The 13,593-nt window shown below is 44.4% G+C and overlaps 1 protein-coding gene across 1 annotated transcript in view; it reads right to left on the bottom strand.

The window, feature by feature from the left end:
• RAPGEF4 (Rap guanine nucleotide exchange factor 4) overlaps positions 1 to 13,593 on the bottom strand; it is a 464,996-nt gene that overhangs the window by 130,388 nt on the left and 321,015 nt on the right. The window contains exons 14-16 of the mRNA XM_029605798.1: positions 7,990 to 8,066; positions 4,448 to 4,594; positions 347 to 462 (exon numbers count right to left, since the gene is read on the bottom strand). Of these exons, the coding sequence (XP_029461658.1) occupies positions 347 to 462; positions 4,448 to 4,594; positions 7,990 to 8,066 (340 nt within the window). The remainder of the gene's footprint in view (positions 1 to 346; positions 463 to 4,447; positions 4,595 to 7,989; positions 8,067 to 13,593) is intronic.

Below are 13,593 nucleotides of genomic sequence, written 5' to 3'. Positions count from 1 at the left end.
TTCTTCATCCTCTCAGTAATAAATACTATTTTCACTCATGTGTTTTTTGCAGTTTTAGAGAAAGTCATCAATACTTGTTTTTCACTGGGCACACATAATCTGCCCAGTAGCTAACAGATGTACAGATGCTTAAAAGAGAAGCTCTAGCTCAGATGAATATCCAGGCAGCTCAGGATCCAAGTGCACTGCCCAGTGCCTCATCTAATATGTAATACCATAAATGCTATAGCAGTAGTTGAAGGTAAAAAGTTGCAGACATGAATTTCTTTATCATAAGAAAAATATGCATGTTTACATGAGTCATTACAGGAAAACACTGGTTTGACAATATTAAATGACCACATACTTATACTGAGAGTGGGAGCTTCCTTGGCTAGAAACTCTTGCTCCTGCAGGGATCTTCTCCAGTACCAAAACATCTTGGTCATGTTCTTTGAGTCTCACTGTATTCGCCTCAACATCCTGAACATAAGTTCACAAAGATCACAATTTATCTTTTTTATATAACTTTTGCATGAATATACTTAACTCATTTATTAATTGGCCAGTATAGTACACTCATTTCAGTGGAACCTGGTTATCTGTTTTCCAGCTCTGATAACTGTTCACCATTTCCAGCAAACTAAGGGGGTCATTTTTCAAATCGCGATAAATAAGGCATCGCGAGATGCATAAGCAAATTTGAAAAATTTAGGGGCGGATTTTAAAACGAGCGCGAATAGCCTACTTTTGTTTGCGCTCCAGGCGCAAACAAAAGTACGCTGGATTTAGTAGATATGCGCGGAGCCGCGCGTATCCGCTAAAATCCTGGATCGGCGCGCGCAAGGCTATCGATTTCGTATAGCCGGCGCTCGCAGAGCCGTGCAGCCTACCCCCGTTCCCTCCAAGGCTGCTCCGAAATCGGAGCGGCCTCGGAGGGAACTTTCCTTTGCCCTCCCCTCACCTTCCCCTCCCTTCCCCTACCTAACCCACCCGCCCGGCCCTGTCCAAACCCCCCCCCTTACCTTTGTCGGGGGATTTACGCCTCCCAGAGGGAGGCGTAAATCCCCGCGCGTGAGCGGGCCTCCTGCGCGCCGGGACGCGACCTGGGGGCGGGTCCGGAGGGCGCGGCCACGCCCCCGGGCCGCCCCGGGCCGTAGCCACGCCCCCCGGAACGCCCCCGACACGCCGCGCGGTTCGGGCCCGCCCCCCCCGACACGCCCCCTCCGAAAACCCCGGGACTTACGCGAGTCCCGGGGCTCTGCGCGCGCCGGTAGGCCTATGTAAAATAGGCTTCCCGGCGCGCAGGGCCCTGCTGCGTAAATCCGCCCGGTTTTGGGCGGATTTACGCGAGCAGGGCTCTGAAAATCCGCCCCTTAGTCAAGTGGGCAGAGTAAATGAAAATGAGGGGTGCTTAATGCAGAATGCGATAACGCATGTTATCGTGGGATTTAACACTGGAAATAACTACACCTTTTTCCTGGCGTTATGCCTGCGATAGCTGTGTGTTATAGCGGCCGAACCGGAATTTGTGATAAATATCGCAAATCCCATTTCAGGGAGGGGGAGAGCACGAGAGAGAGAGAGAGAGAGAGAGAGCCTCTGTGGAGGCACACATATTAGTCAATTTTTTATACCACTGTAAGAGAGGGCATTCTGAGCTCTGGGTGAGGTTTTGGTGGTGGGCTAGGTTTTGGGGGGCCTAGCTTGATGCACTTGCTACCTAGTTGCTATCAAGCTAGGGCGAGAGTACATTGTACAAATCTCATCTTTGTGTACCTTTCCTCACTCCAAATCACATCAAATCTTCACTGATGTGTACTGTGCTGTTCGTACCTCTGACTGTGCATGTAAAACTGCCACCAAACCCTAGACCACCACCAAAACCTCAACCTGAGTTACTAGTTGCCCCTCTTACAGTGGTATAAATAGTTTATTTATATGAGAGACTTATAGCCTCGCTCTCTCTCTCTCTCACCTGGGAAATTGCATTGCTTTTCTGACTTTTGCAGTATGAAAGGCTATGGGTAAAGCAGGCCATGATACATAATAGGCATGTGACATATTCAGGTATAGCCACAAATTCTTCATATAAAATCTTTTAGCAATAGAGCTGGCTCTTCCACAGGTTTGAACTATCTTACTTTTCCTGAGAATCTGAAAAGAAGTATTTGACTTTTAATATTATTGAGCTGAAACTATAGCAAGGCTGTGAAGGCTGTTCATTTAGGCCTCTATTCTGCAAATTTCAGTGGTGTGCAAAAAAGTCATATACAGGAGTCAGTCAAAACCTAAAAAAACAAAAAAAAACTCTGCAGGCCCAATATTTCCAAATATTTGGCCATTTGCATGGTTCAGAAATTTGACAGAATGAAGCCTCACTGGGGAAGCTGGAGGATGAAGACTCTAATGGAATTGCTCAGTTGAATTCCTGGTTTTGCTGCCACATTGATGAATGCCTCTGTCAATGCTGACAGAATTAAAAGCTTGACAGAAGCCATTAGATAAGTGGTATTCAACCTATACCAGTCAGTGAGCCACCAAGGGAGTCAGTGAAAGTCTTGAAGAGTCCGTTCAACGACGACATTCTTGGAGGCTTAAAATGTAAGCATTAACTTCATTTTCCTTTGGAATATGTCAGATACTCTGTGCTATAAAAAAGCCATAATGTGGGTATCACATCTGGCCAATGAACATCAGGCTGAGCATCACTGCTGATCACACACACCCGATGTCACTCGACCAAGCACAGCAGAAGAAAGTGAAATATTGTGACAATTTAAGGAGCAGCTGTAATAAATTTAAGTTTTTTTTAGACAACCAAGCGGGCAGGTAAAGCCAAAAATCATCAAGATTGCCACTGTTCATTCTTTGCACATGCCAGTTTTGTGAATTTTTTAAATTTTCTTCTTAGCCAGTCCCACCGTGTTTTTATGTAATTTACAATAGAGTGAAACTCTCAGAGCCAGCTTTCGGTGTCTGGCATCAGTGTGGCTGCACAGGGCGCTACCGCTTCAGGCAACTTTGAAGGGTGCCGCTATGCAGCGCTAGCCCTCTCCCCTCCCCCCGACCATGGACAGCTGTGTACTGCCACAGCTTTAGAGAGGCTGCTGGCTCCTGCAGCCCACAGCCAAGGAGGGCACTGCCCCTGGTGTCCGCACAAGGCGCCACTGGTGCAAAAGCCAACCTGGACTAGGCTGCCAGTCAAGCTCATGCAAGCCCCACAGTGATGCATGTGAAATATACATATAACACAACACCTGAATAATGAACTTAGGGAAAACAACTTTTCAAAACAACAGGATGACCATAATTAATGGTGTTCACCTTTTATTCTAAATAAATGTTAAAATATATGAAACAGCATCAGAGCTGTAGATTTTAGTACCCCATTCTGAACCAGCATGAACCCCTCTCCCCCACAAGCAGGTGGCAAAATAACAGTGCTGCCAGCACATGCCGTCTCTGTCAGCTCAGTCTATGCCCCCTCAAAGATGCACTCATCTGCTGTGCTACTCCACTACCCGCAACTCCCTAGTTCTGCCACCATACCATCCATACCTCCCCTAGCTATTGCCTGGAAGAACTACATTATAACCATAATAAACATAGGAATAAGAATAGAAGAGCAAGAAACAGATAAGCTGATAGTTGGGAGAACCTGGCTAGGATTGCTTATTTCTAAAAGCTGCTCTAGTTTACACTATTTGTCTGCTATTGAGGAAAACTCAGCGTATTGTCCTCAGAGAAATCAGTTACAGTTGTGCACTGCTGTATTATCTCCAAAATAAACGATAACACATTAAAAACTATGCAACCCCCTCATACCAGTACATTTTCCTCTTAATTAGTAAGATCTGAAAACTCGGCTGTTTTAAGAAGGCGTTTCCTGACCTAAGCTCTTTAGAACTATTTCTTGGCGCTGTGCTCTTTTGCCAGCAGCTCGGTTCCCACAGTATTTTTAACATTTATTTCTATGGTGTCGTGGCATACCAGTGCCTTAGAAATGTTAAAATAAATCAATCAGGTTTCTGTTTTCCTTAGAAATTAACATCAAAGAGATCCTGCTCCATGCAATTCCCCACATTGTAAAACATGTACACTGAGCATGGTCTGCGCTCATGGTGAAGCTGACTAGTCCCATTAAACCAAACCTAGTGTAAGTCAGTCAACAAGCAGGCAGATACTCCATAATAAGTTAGGGGGGGAAATAAACAAATGGTAATCCTTCTTGCCAAAATCAAAACATTGTGTTCTTACCAGGGTTTCAGTTTCCGTCACAGACCTGCTGAAATTTCTGGTGAGAATTGAAAAATTAGAAAAAAAACCACAGAATGTTCAGATTTTGGTAGGAAGGATTCACCTATTTTTTTCCCCCACTGACTCTAGAGTGCTTGATTGGAAGACAGAGCCATTCTGACTCTACTGAATTCAAGTGATGTGTTCCGGCTCAGGGGTCAGCACTCACCCTTAGGATTCTGTTAAAGTCCTCCTTGTCCACCCTCAGGAAGTGGCAGTTGTCCTCTCGCAGGACGATGGATGCTGCCCGAGGAGCATCGTTCACAAGAGCTAACTTGCCAAAATCATCTCCCTCGTGCAGAGTACAGACGACCCCCTAAGAACAGAACGAAAGCGTCACTCCTCCTCCCCTGTCTTTTATTCAGCATGAAAACCTGTGGTCGACAGCAAACACCGAAGGAAACATACTGATGCAACTCAACAGCAAACCATAACTGACACTTTGAAAATAGCGGACTGTTATCACCAGCTGAAAGACAAGAAGAGGAAAGAAAGAGCTGGATCCTCTTTTCTCGCCTAGAGACGGCACCAAGCTGCTGAAAGGATCCCTGAACACAAATATCAATACAGGTGGGCAGGAGACATGACTCAGGAGAGGAGCTCTGTCATTTCCAGGCAGAGACAACTCCAGTCCTGGAGGGCCACAAAAGGGTTTTCAGAATAGCCAAATGTTCAAATCAGCCAGGTTCTTAGGCTAAATTCTGCAAATATATTTGATTTTGATTATTCAGTGTGGATATCCTGAAAACCAGATCTGCTTGTGGCTCACAAAAGGCAATGTTGTCTACTGCAGGTTTACTCAACCAGCAGGTGGTTTTCTGCGTGCTAAAGGGTATTTTTATAATTCAGAGGGGAAAACAGAATTAAAAAAAAAAAACCTAACCAATTTGTATTATTATAGTAAAACAATGTATTTGTAAAAGAAGAAATAATGTACACAGAAATGTACGTGTCACATCAGGCATTTCTGTGTGAGCAGAACTAAGCACAGTGTTGTCTCCATGCTTTGGGAATGCATGTGGTGACCTTTCATGAACGAAGGGATACATCTCACTGGCTGTTCTTATGTGCAAAAAGAACAGAATACTGAATTATCAATAACCAGAACAGTGGTGTTATTTATTTCACATTAGCCTTTACCTTTATCTATTGCCTAATAGAGATTCCATTTCTAAGGCAGTCATCCAGAATTTGTATGCCTGCCAGGCACTTGTTCAAAAGTACCCCCCCTCCCACTCAAAAAAAAAAATTAACTGAACAATGTTTTACAAATGACCCATTTTGATGACCCTTATGAGAGAAGTGCTGTCTTGTGTCACCTTAGAATGCCAGCACTGCTTCCTGAGTCTCGTGCATTGATGCACTGGGACTCATACTGCACATCACCTCAGCTGCTCCATTAGAATAATCAATAATAAAGCACAAGACATTTGTGACTACAGTTTTTCTATTTTTGTCTAAATTAACAGCAAAATATCAGATCTGGTTGAGATGCTACAGTACCTAGAAAACTGCTGCTTTTATAACATTCATAGAGGCTCATGAGCTAACCCATGGGATATCTCGTGGGAGATCAGCAACTTCTAGGGTTGCCAACTGGCTCCAGATTTTCAGGGCAGGTTGATCCAGTTCTGGGTTTACCCCATTGCATGCTGGGACTTATTCTGATTTCCCTGATGCATGCAGGGGAATAAAACCCTCTAAACTACCCTTACTATTGCCACCCTATTGCCACATTCATCATTCATCATTCTCACTCACTCTTTTCCCCCCCCATCCCCCTCCATCCCCTTTACCACTTCCTCATTCCTCCTATATTAGTTACGTCTCCATTTTTTTCATGCCCCCCCTTTTCCCCTCCCCTCTTTTCCTGCAATAGCAAGTCCTATGGCAACAAATCTTTATTTTTATTTTTGAGTATTAATTTGATTTATTTTCAAGCCAGAATTTTCTAGCTATTGACTAATTTTTGTATATTTGAATTTATTTTAATTTGATTGTTCTTTTAAAATTTTATTTTAATTAATGTAAACCGTTTTTGACAAAAATTTATTTTTTATAAAGCGCTATATAAATACTTTTAAATAAATAAATAAATAAATACTATCTTTTCCCCTCTCCTCCCCGATCCCTAGCCCCTACCTAGCTAGCCAAATTTTTTTTATTTTATAACTTATTGCTCCTTCTGTTGTCCCGGTACGCGGGATTTCAATAGATACGCGCGTAGCCACGTGTATCCATTAAAATCCAGGGTCAGCGCGCGCAAGGCTGCCCAAAATCGGCAGCCTACGTGCGCCGAGCCATGTAGCCTGCCTCCGTTCCCTTCGAGGGTGCTCCGAAATCAGAGTGGCCTCGGAGGGAACTTTCTTTCCGCCTCCCCCCACCTCCTCCCTTCCCCTACCTAACCCCTACCTAACCCCACCCGGCCCTATCTACACCCCCCTATCTTTGTTGAACAAGTTACGCCTGCTCGAGGCAGGCGTAACTTTGCATGCGCCGGGCTGGCTGCTGCGCGCCATGTTCCGGACCAGGGGCTGGTCCGGAGGCCGCGGCCCACGCCCCCCGGATGACGCGCCGGACGCAACACGCCCTCCCCAGGAAAGCCCCGGGACTTATGCTCGTCCCAGGGCTTTGTGCGCGCCGGAAGCCTATGCAAGATAGGCTCGGCGTGCGTAGGGGGGGTTTGGGGGAAGTTTTAGGGGGTTACGTGCGTAACGTACGTGCGTAACCCTCTGAAAATCTACCCCAAATGTTTTATTGAAACATTTTTGGAGAATATTTAGTTTGCAGATAAAACAAACAAAATCATGAGGATTCTGTTTTATTCTAATTTATTTCCTCTCAGAGGAGATTTTGTTTAAAGTTTATGTCTCCTGCTCAGGCTCACACTATTACACACCAGAAGTGCTGGCATGAAGATTCACATCAGAATCCTTTGCAAATGTCAACCTAATACAACATAAAAAGGGAATTTAACAAGATCAACAGAAGAATGCAATCAGGGAAGGACATTCTTAAACACAGTAGATATGGTCATAATAAACAGTAAGGGACCATTTATTTAAAAAGAAAAAAAACCCCAACACTCCTGTAAATATATAATTAATAAAATGAAGACAAAAGTACCCTGATGTAAGTTATAGATAGCACCAAGGCAAACTGACATTTTGAGCGATCTGGCTAATAGTGTTGCTTTAAGTGACTTTGGAAGGTTAATGCTCATGCTGTGCTAGCTTTGGATTAGTGCAGAGCATCCCTGGGCCGCTCAGAGCTGGCTGCAGGAATCTCCTGTGGCTGTCCCATTAATCTGAAAGGAGACCGCTAAGCAGTTCCGCATCTAGCCAGGGCCACAGGCACCCCGGGGAATCCTGAAGTCATTTTGCTGCAGCCTGCACTGCATCATGACAAGTACAATTCTTTCTCAGTAAACACCATTCAAAATGTTTTCTCGATCAGCCAGGGAAAGTGAAAAGAATGAGCAAAAGCAGAGAGAGAGAGAAAAAAAAAAAGACTAAAGGCGTACACCACTGAACAATCTGTCTAAATAAAAACAGACCAACGTTTCAGTTCAATTCTTGGAATTGACACCAGGGTCCAGCCAATTAGAATGGAAGCTTCTCCATTTCAAATCACAAAACCCAACCCTCTTAACACTGAATTTTGCATGAAATCTTATAACAAAGTGAATCTATCAAAATCTTTAGGAAATACCTTTCCATAGATTACGACATTTACTGATCCTTTCAGGATAATGTACCATGAGGTGCCTTCTTCTCCTTGATTAAACACTAGAAAAAGATGCAAGAAAATGATGTTGGCCCTTGCTCCAAATAAATGACAAAAATAAACCGAAGTATTTAAAACGTGGAAAAATAACAGTTTTCAAAGTTGATCCACAATTCAATTTATAAAAGGACAATAGAAACGCTGCAGTCTTTTTCCATTTTAGTAAAGAAAAATCTTTGTATTACAATTCATTGAACTCTGTGACATTACTTAATCCTGAAGTTTAGAAGCTCTAAATGTGTATTTTTCTAATAATCCCCCATATACAGATAATGAAGGTTATAAGAGCAGGTTACATATCTCCTGGGTATGCACAGTAGATGTTCTCTGTTGCATGGTATGACTGTACTAAATAATGCAAACAGGATCAAAAGATATCCCATGATCAAAATCAATTATCAGAAAAATGAGATCAAGGGAGGAAGTTGCTCGTAAATAATAAATACAAAAAAGTTAAATGACTTGCAACAAAATCTTACATAGTTTCCTATTAACTTTACAAAAGAAATGACAACCAGCATACTCATAGGCATGTAATCAGTGCTAAGGGAATATGACAAGAATGCATGAAAGCAAAAACACTCATTAACATTAAACTAGTAAAGGCCAGCCCATTGGCTCAGGCAGTCAGTGCCATCCACTGCCATGATGAAGGCCACCAGTTCAATCCCCAGCTGGGTTTTCCACTCCCTGGGTCAGTTGGGGCTGTGGAGGCAGCTGTGGTCATTGCTTAAGGGTGACACCTAATGGCCAGATTCAGGACCCATGGCTGCAGGGTTCTGGAAGGTGCTCTGGTGCACCAGGACTGTTGCTGCAATGACCAGACTAGCAGGTCAATGCAATAACCTCTACATTAAGAGCCTGAATTTCAGCACACAGGTTAAAATACTTTAACTTCCAATGCAGTAAGCTAATACTATTCTAATGTATCAGGAGTTAAAATGTGTGTACACTGAGTTAAAAGGTGAGGTTAGCACAGGCTGAACAAACATTTTAACTTAGGAAGAAAGGGGCAGAACAGAATGTATAGGAGCATATCTTTTGTTGTGCTGCTAATTCATAAGCATATCTCTTCTTGGGCTCCAAATTTAGAAGCATACCTCTTGTTATATGTCTAACCTTAGGAGCATCACTTTTGTGATGCTCCTAGCTGGCTGTCTGGACACAGAATTAAAAAATAAAAGTATTCTCGAGCCTCTGCTGATTGTCCTCTCGGTTAGGCAGGGAGCCCTGGCGGCAGATCCATCATTAGAAACTTTATTCCACCTCTGACCAGGAGTAAAGTTTCTAGTGTTAAGAAAATTTGTACTCAGCCAGCGCGCCTCTCTGTATTGGGAAGGAATGCTTAATGCCCTCATTTACATGGAGTTTCCATGTGAGGTTGCTGAGCTGAGTACACATTTTTAAACGCACAAAATGTGTGTTTAAGTTTGGTTAAAACCATGTGTTCAGCTGAATGCACTTCATTGCATTGGTCTGTAAGTATGTTGGGGGAAGGAGGGATATAGATAGGGGGAAATATCACTGGATAGTTGCAAATAAAGGCTTATGATGTTCAGCAACCAGTCAGAAAAAAAATTAAGAAAATTATCAAAATACATAATAAAAGCAAGGGGGGGGGGGGGGGGGGGAAATAATCCAAAGAAATAAATCAACAATTCACACACACTTTTTAAATATATGACTCACACGTAAACTCAAAAACCTCCATGCAAGAAACCAGCATAATCTGTATATAATATGGAAACTAGAAAGTCCCAACACATGTTTTGGCAGCACTCTAGACTCTCTGAAGAAGTGAACTTTTTCAAGTATTCTTTCCTTAAAAAGTTTTCTCTATCTTGTAGGAAGCAATTTTCAAACCGCCCACATTGGGAAAAGGTTCGCACTTGCTTTCACTTTCACACTTGCCATTGGCACAAAGTACTGTCAGATATTTGGACAATAGCGTGCTGTAGGAACAATGCCTAAGGAGACCTTTTAAACAGAGTTTTGTGTACTATGACTGAGCATGGAATCATACCCCAAAGGATTCTGGGATATTGGAATATCTTTAGGAACAAAGAGACTCTATGCTGCATACAGTCAGGCATGGCACCAGCTACTCGCAACCCAGCTTATCACAGACCTCATTATTATTATTATTATTGTGTCTATCTTGGGAGTGAGCAAACTGTTTCAGCCGCGACCTACCCCCTTCCATTCATGCAATTCATTGGGGCCCCCAAAGATGGGTTCCAGGACTTCAAAGGGGCGTGGGATAAACACTGTGGATCCATCAAGTCTAGTGGGCGTAAATAAAGTGGAGGCAGCAAAACACTGCACAGAGCGGCAGTAGCCACAGAGGCGTTCACGGAGCGGGATGCCAGTGGCCAGTAGGTGCTCCACCTTCAGGCAGCAAAACACTGCACGGAGCGGCAGTAGCCACAGAGGGATTCACGGAGCGGGATGCCAGTGGCCAGTAGGTGCTCCACCTTCAGGCAGCAAAACACTGCACGGAGCGGCAGTAGCCACAGAGGGATTCACGGAGCGGGATGCCAGTGGCTAGTAGTTGGGGTTCCACCTTCAGGCAGCAAAACACTGCACGGAGCGGCAGTAGCCACAGAGGCATTCACGGAGCAGGATGCCAGTGGCCAGTGGTTGGTGTTCCGCCTTCACGGAGGGCTGCCATCTCCAAAAAAAAACTAAAACAAGGAACAAACAAACAAAGCAGGGGTGGGTAGGAGTATGGGGCAGGGGTGCGGCCTGCTTGTTGCGGCGGTTGCTACCCCTGTTTGAGCTGGATGTTCACTGGGAAGCGGATACAGCGCTGCTCTCTGCATGGTGGAGGGGTGGAAGGGAGTTGGGGACGGAAGGTGCTGGAAGCCAATAGTGATGGGTGGGAGGGAGAAAAAGGGTGGGAAAAAATAAAGAAATAAAGAAATAAATGGATGAACTGCGTGGCTTGCTGGGCAGACTGGATGGGCCGTTTGGTCTTCTTCTGCAGTCATTTCTATGTTTCTATATTATATTATATTACTGTAAAGCGCTTTGCTGAGTTATTGTTATCTGTAAACCGAGGTGATGTACCACTCGTGCCACGGTATATAAAAATCTTTAAATAAATAAATAAATAAATAAATAAATTATATAGTGTGCGTATATATCTATATCTGTATACATAAATATATATATATATATACACACACACACACATACACTAGGGAAAAGTGACTGGCATTGCTCAGGTAGTCTGGTCTATAACAGCCTCTGTGTGTGCGCCTGCCTGTGACTATGGGTGTGTGTGTGTGTCTGTGTGCATATAGGCATGTGCACGTGCAAACTAGTGTGTGCATATGTGCGAGCCTGTGCCCTCCTATTTTTATTATGTATGTATCTTCGAGAGCTGCCTTGAACTTGAGATAAAAAGGCATAGAAAGGATTTAAATAAATAAATAAATAAACGTGCTTGCCTGTCCCTGTGAGTGGGAGCAAAAGAAACAGACGGCATATTTGCGAATATTACCTGGCATGGATTAGGTTGTCTGGTCAATAACAGTCTGTATGTGTGTGCCCCTGTGTGTGTGTGTGTGTGTGTGTGTGTGTGCACCTGTCTATGGGTGTGGGTGCTTCTGCTTCTGTTTGTGTGTGTGTGGGGGGGGGAGGCGTATGCCTCTGTGTGAGTGTGGGTGCATGTGTCTTTGTGTGTGTGTATGTTTGGGGGAGCCTGTGTGTGAGTGTGCCTGTGTGTGTCTGCCTGTGTCCATGCATGCCTATGGGTGTATGCCTGTGTCCAAGTGCCTGTGTGTGTTTGCAACAGTGCTTTGAAGACAAAGCATATAGTCTTTGTGTAGTGCACCTTCTGGGTGCCACGTGGTGGCCACAAACACAACAATGTGACTGACCGACCAACCAACACAAGCCTTTACATATATATTTATAAAGGGTATCCATCAGGAAGCTACACTGCCAACCAGTGGCTCAAAGCCCCTGTTTTGTCATTACATTCAGGCAACTCTCTCCCTCCTGAGCCTCCAGTATCTCCATGGCACTGAGATTCAACAGCGAGGTCACTTTTTTTCCCCAGACTGGGGAGCCAGTGTAAGATTTGAGTTAATTTCATTAATGTTGGGAATAGTTAGGATGTCTTATCTTTTCAAAGTGGATTAAGTTCATTTGCTTTGATAATGCCTTAATTTTCATAAAGCACAAGAACATATATTTTTCTTATCTGAGGAAATTGCTAAGGTTTCAGCAGAAGTTCTCATAGCCATTGCTTTTTACTTTTGTAGATCTAATAAAAATTCATTATCAAACCTTGACAAATGAAAGGACTTTTATTCTAAAGCTTTAACAGCTCAGAATATAGGTAGAATTTTACTTACATGACGTGAGATTGAAAATGCAATCTACGTGGATAACCTGGGCACGCCGCATCGTTCACCCGGTATGGCTGTATTACCTCCTCCCCTTGCTTTACCTTTACCAAGTAACCACATCATTCCATGTGCTAGAGGGCGCGCGTTAGGAAAGCGGGTGCTCGATTGTGAGTGCCCATTTTCCTTGCGCGGATATTGGCCTGGTAAGAGAGGAGGCATTCCCAGGGGCATATTTAAGTCTGGGAAGCAAAATAAAGATGGCCAAGCCTCTGTAGGGGGCATGGGCTGCGTGACCAGGGCTGCCACCCGTAAGTGTAGGTTAGGGCACAGGTAAGCAGGGGGAGTGGCGGGGAGAGAGCGAGAAGAGTGGAAGCTAGTGCAGGGCTAGCAAGGTTCCTGGCCATCTTGGCTAGTTTGAATACACCAATCCCCTTCAGAGAACCGAGGGGGGGGGGGGGAATCCTGGGGGGCATAAAAAAGGCCAGCGGAGGGAGTAGGCAACACCATACTGCCCAGGTTTGGAAAAAAACATGTGTAATGGGGGGGGGGGGGGGAGTTTGAGTCCAAGTCACGGTTTGCTGGTCGTCACTGGCACAAGAAGGGGTGCAACTTGTACAGTTATGCTCGGTCTCCATCGGTTAGGGGGGGAGGCACCTTGGCTGGTTACAGCTATGGGTATTTTAGCGGCTCGGGGGGGGGGGGGGCGCTAGGCAATTAACAATGACAAGATTATCAAGTTTCCTCAGGACCATGGTAGGGGTGGTCTGGAGAAGGCTGTAAAAGTGAGGTGGAGGCAACCAGCACAGAGCGGCTCTTGCCGCATGCCCGTGGCGGCAGCACTCATGGAGCAGGATGCTGCTGGGCAACCGCCTTACTAGTGGAGGGATTAGAAAAGTTTCAAGTTGCACGGGAGGCGTCCCACCTCTTCCTGGTGAAGGTAGGGTGAAGGGGTTAGAACATGTTGCTAAGGTTTTAATGCTGTGGTTACGTTTGCATGTATGTGTGTTAATTAAGCTGCTGTGTCCTTTTCATCCACTGAATAAAAGAAGTTAATGGCCGCTTGTAAACTGAGGGTCCATTTTCTGAACCTGACTGCCAGCAAAACTTTTTTTTTAATTTTTTTTTCACATTGCTGCTTTCTGTGGTTCCTCAGACCACAGCAAGATGAATC

This window comes from Rhinatrema bivittatum, chromosome 6 (assembly GCF_901001135.1).
Source record: "Rhinatrema bivittatum chromosome 6, aRhiBiv1.1, whole genome shotgun sequence".
Classification (NCBI taxonomy): domain Eukaryota; kingdom Metazoa; phylum Chordata; class Amphibia; order Gymnophiona; family Rhinatrematidae; genus Rhinatrema; species Rhinatrema bivittatum.
The sequence above is the reverse complement of the archived record's forward strand: the minus strand, read 5'-3'. Positions and strand labels throughout refer to the sequence as shown.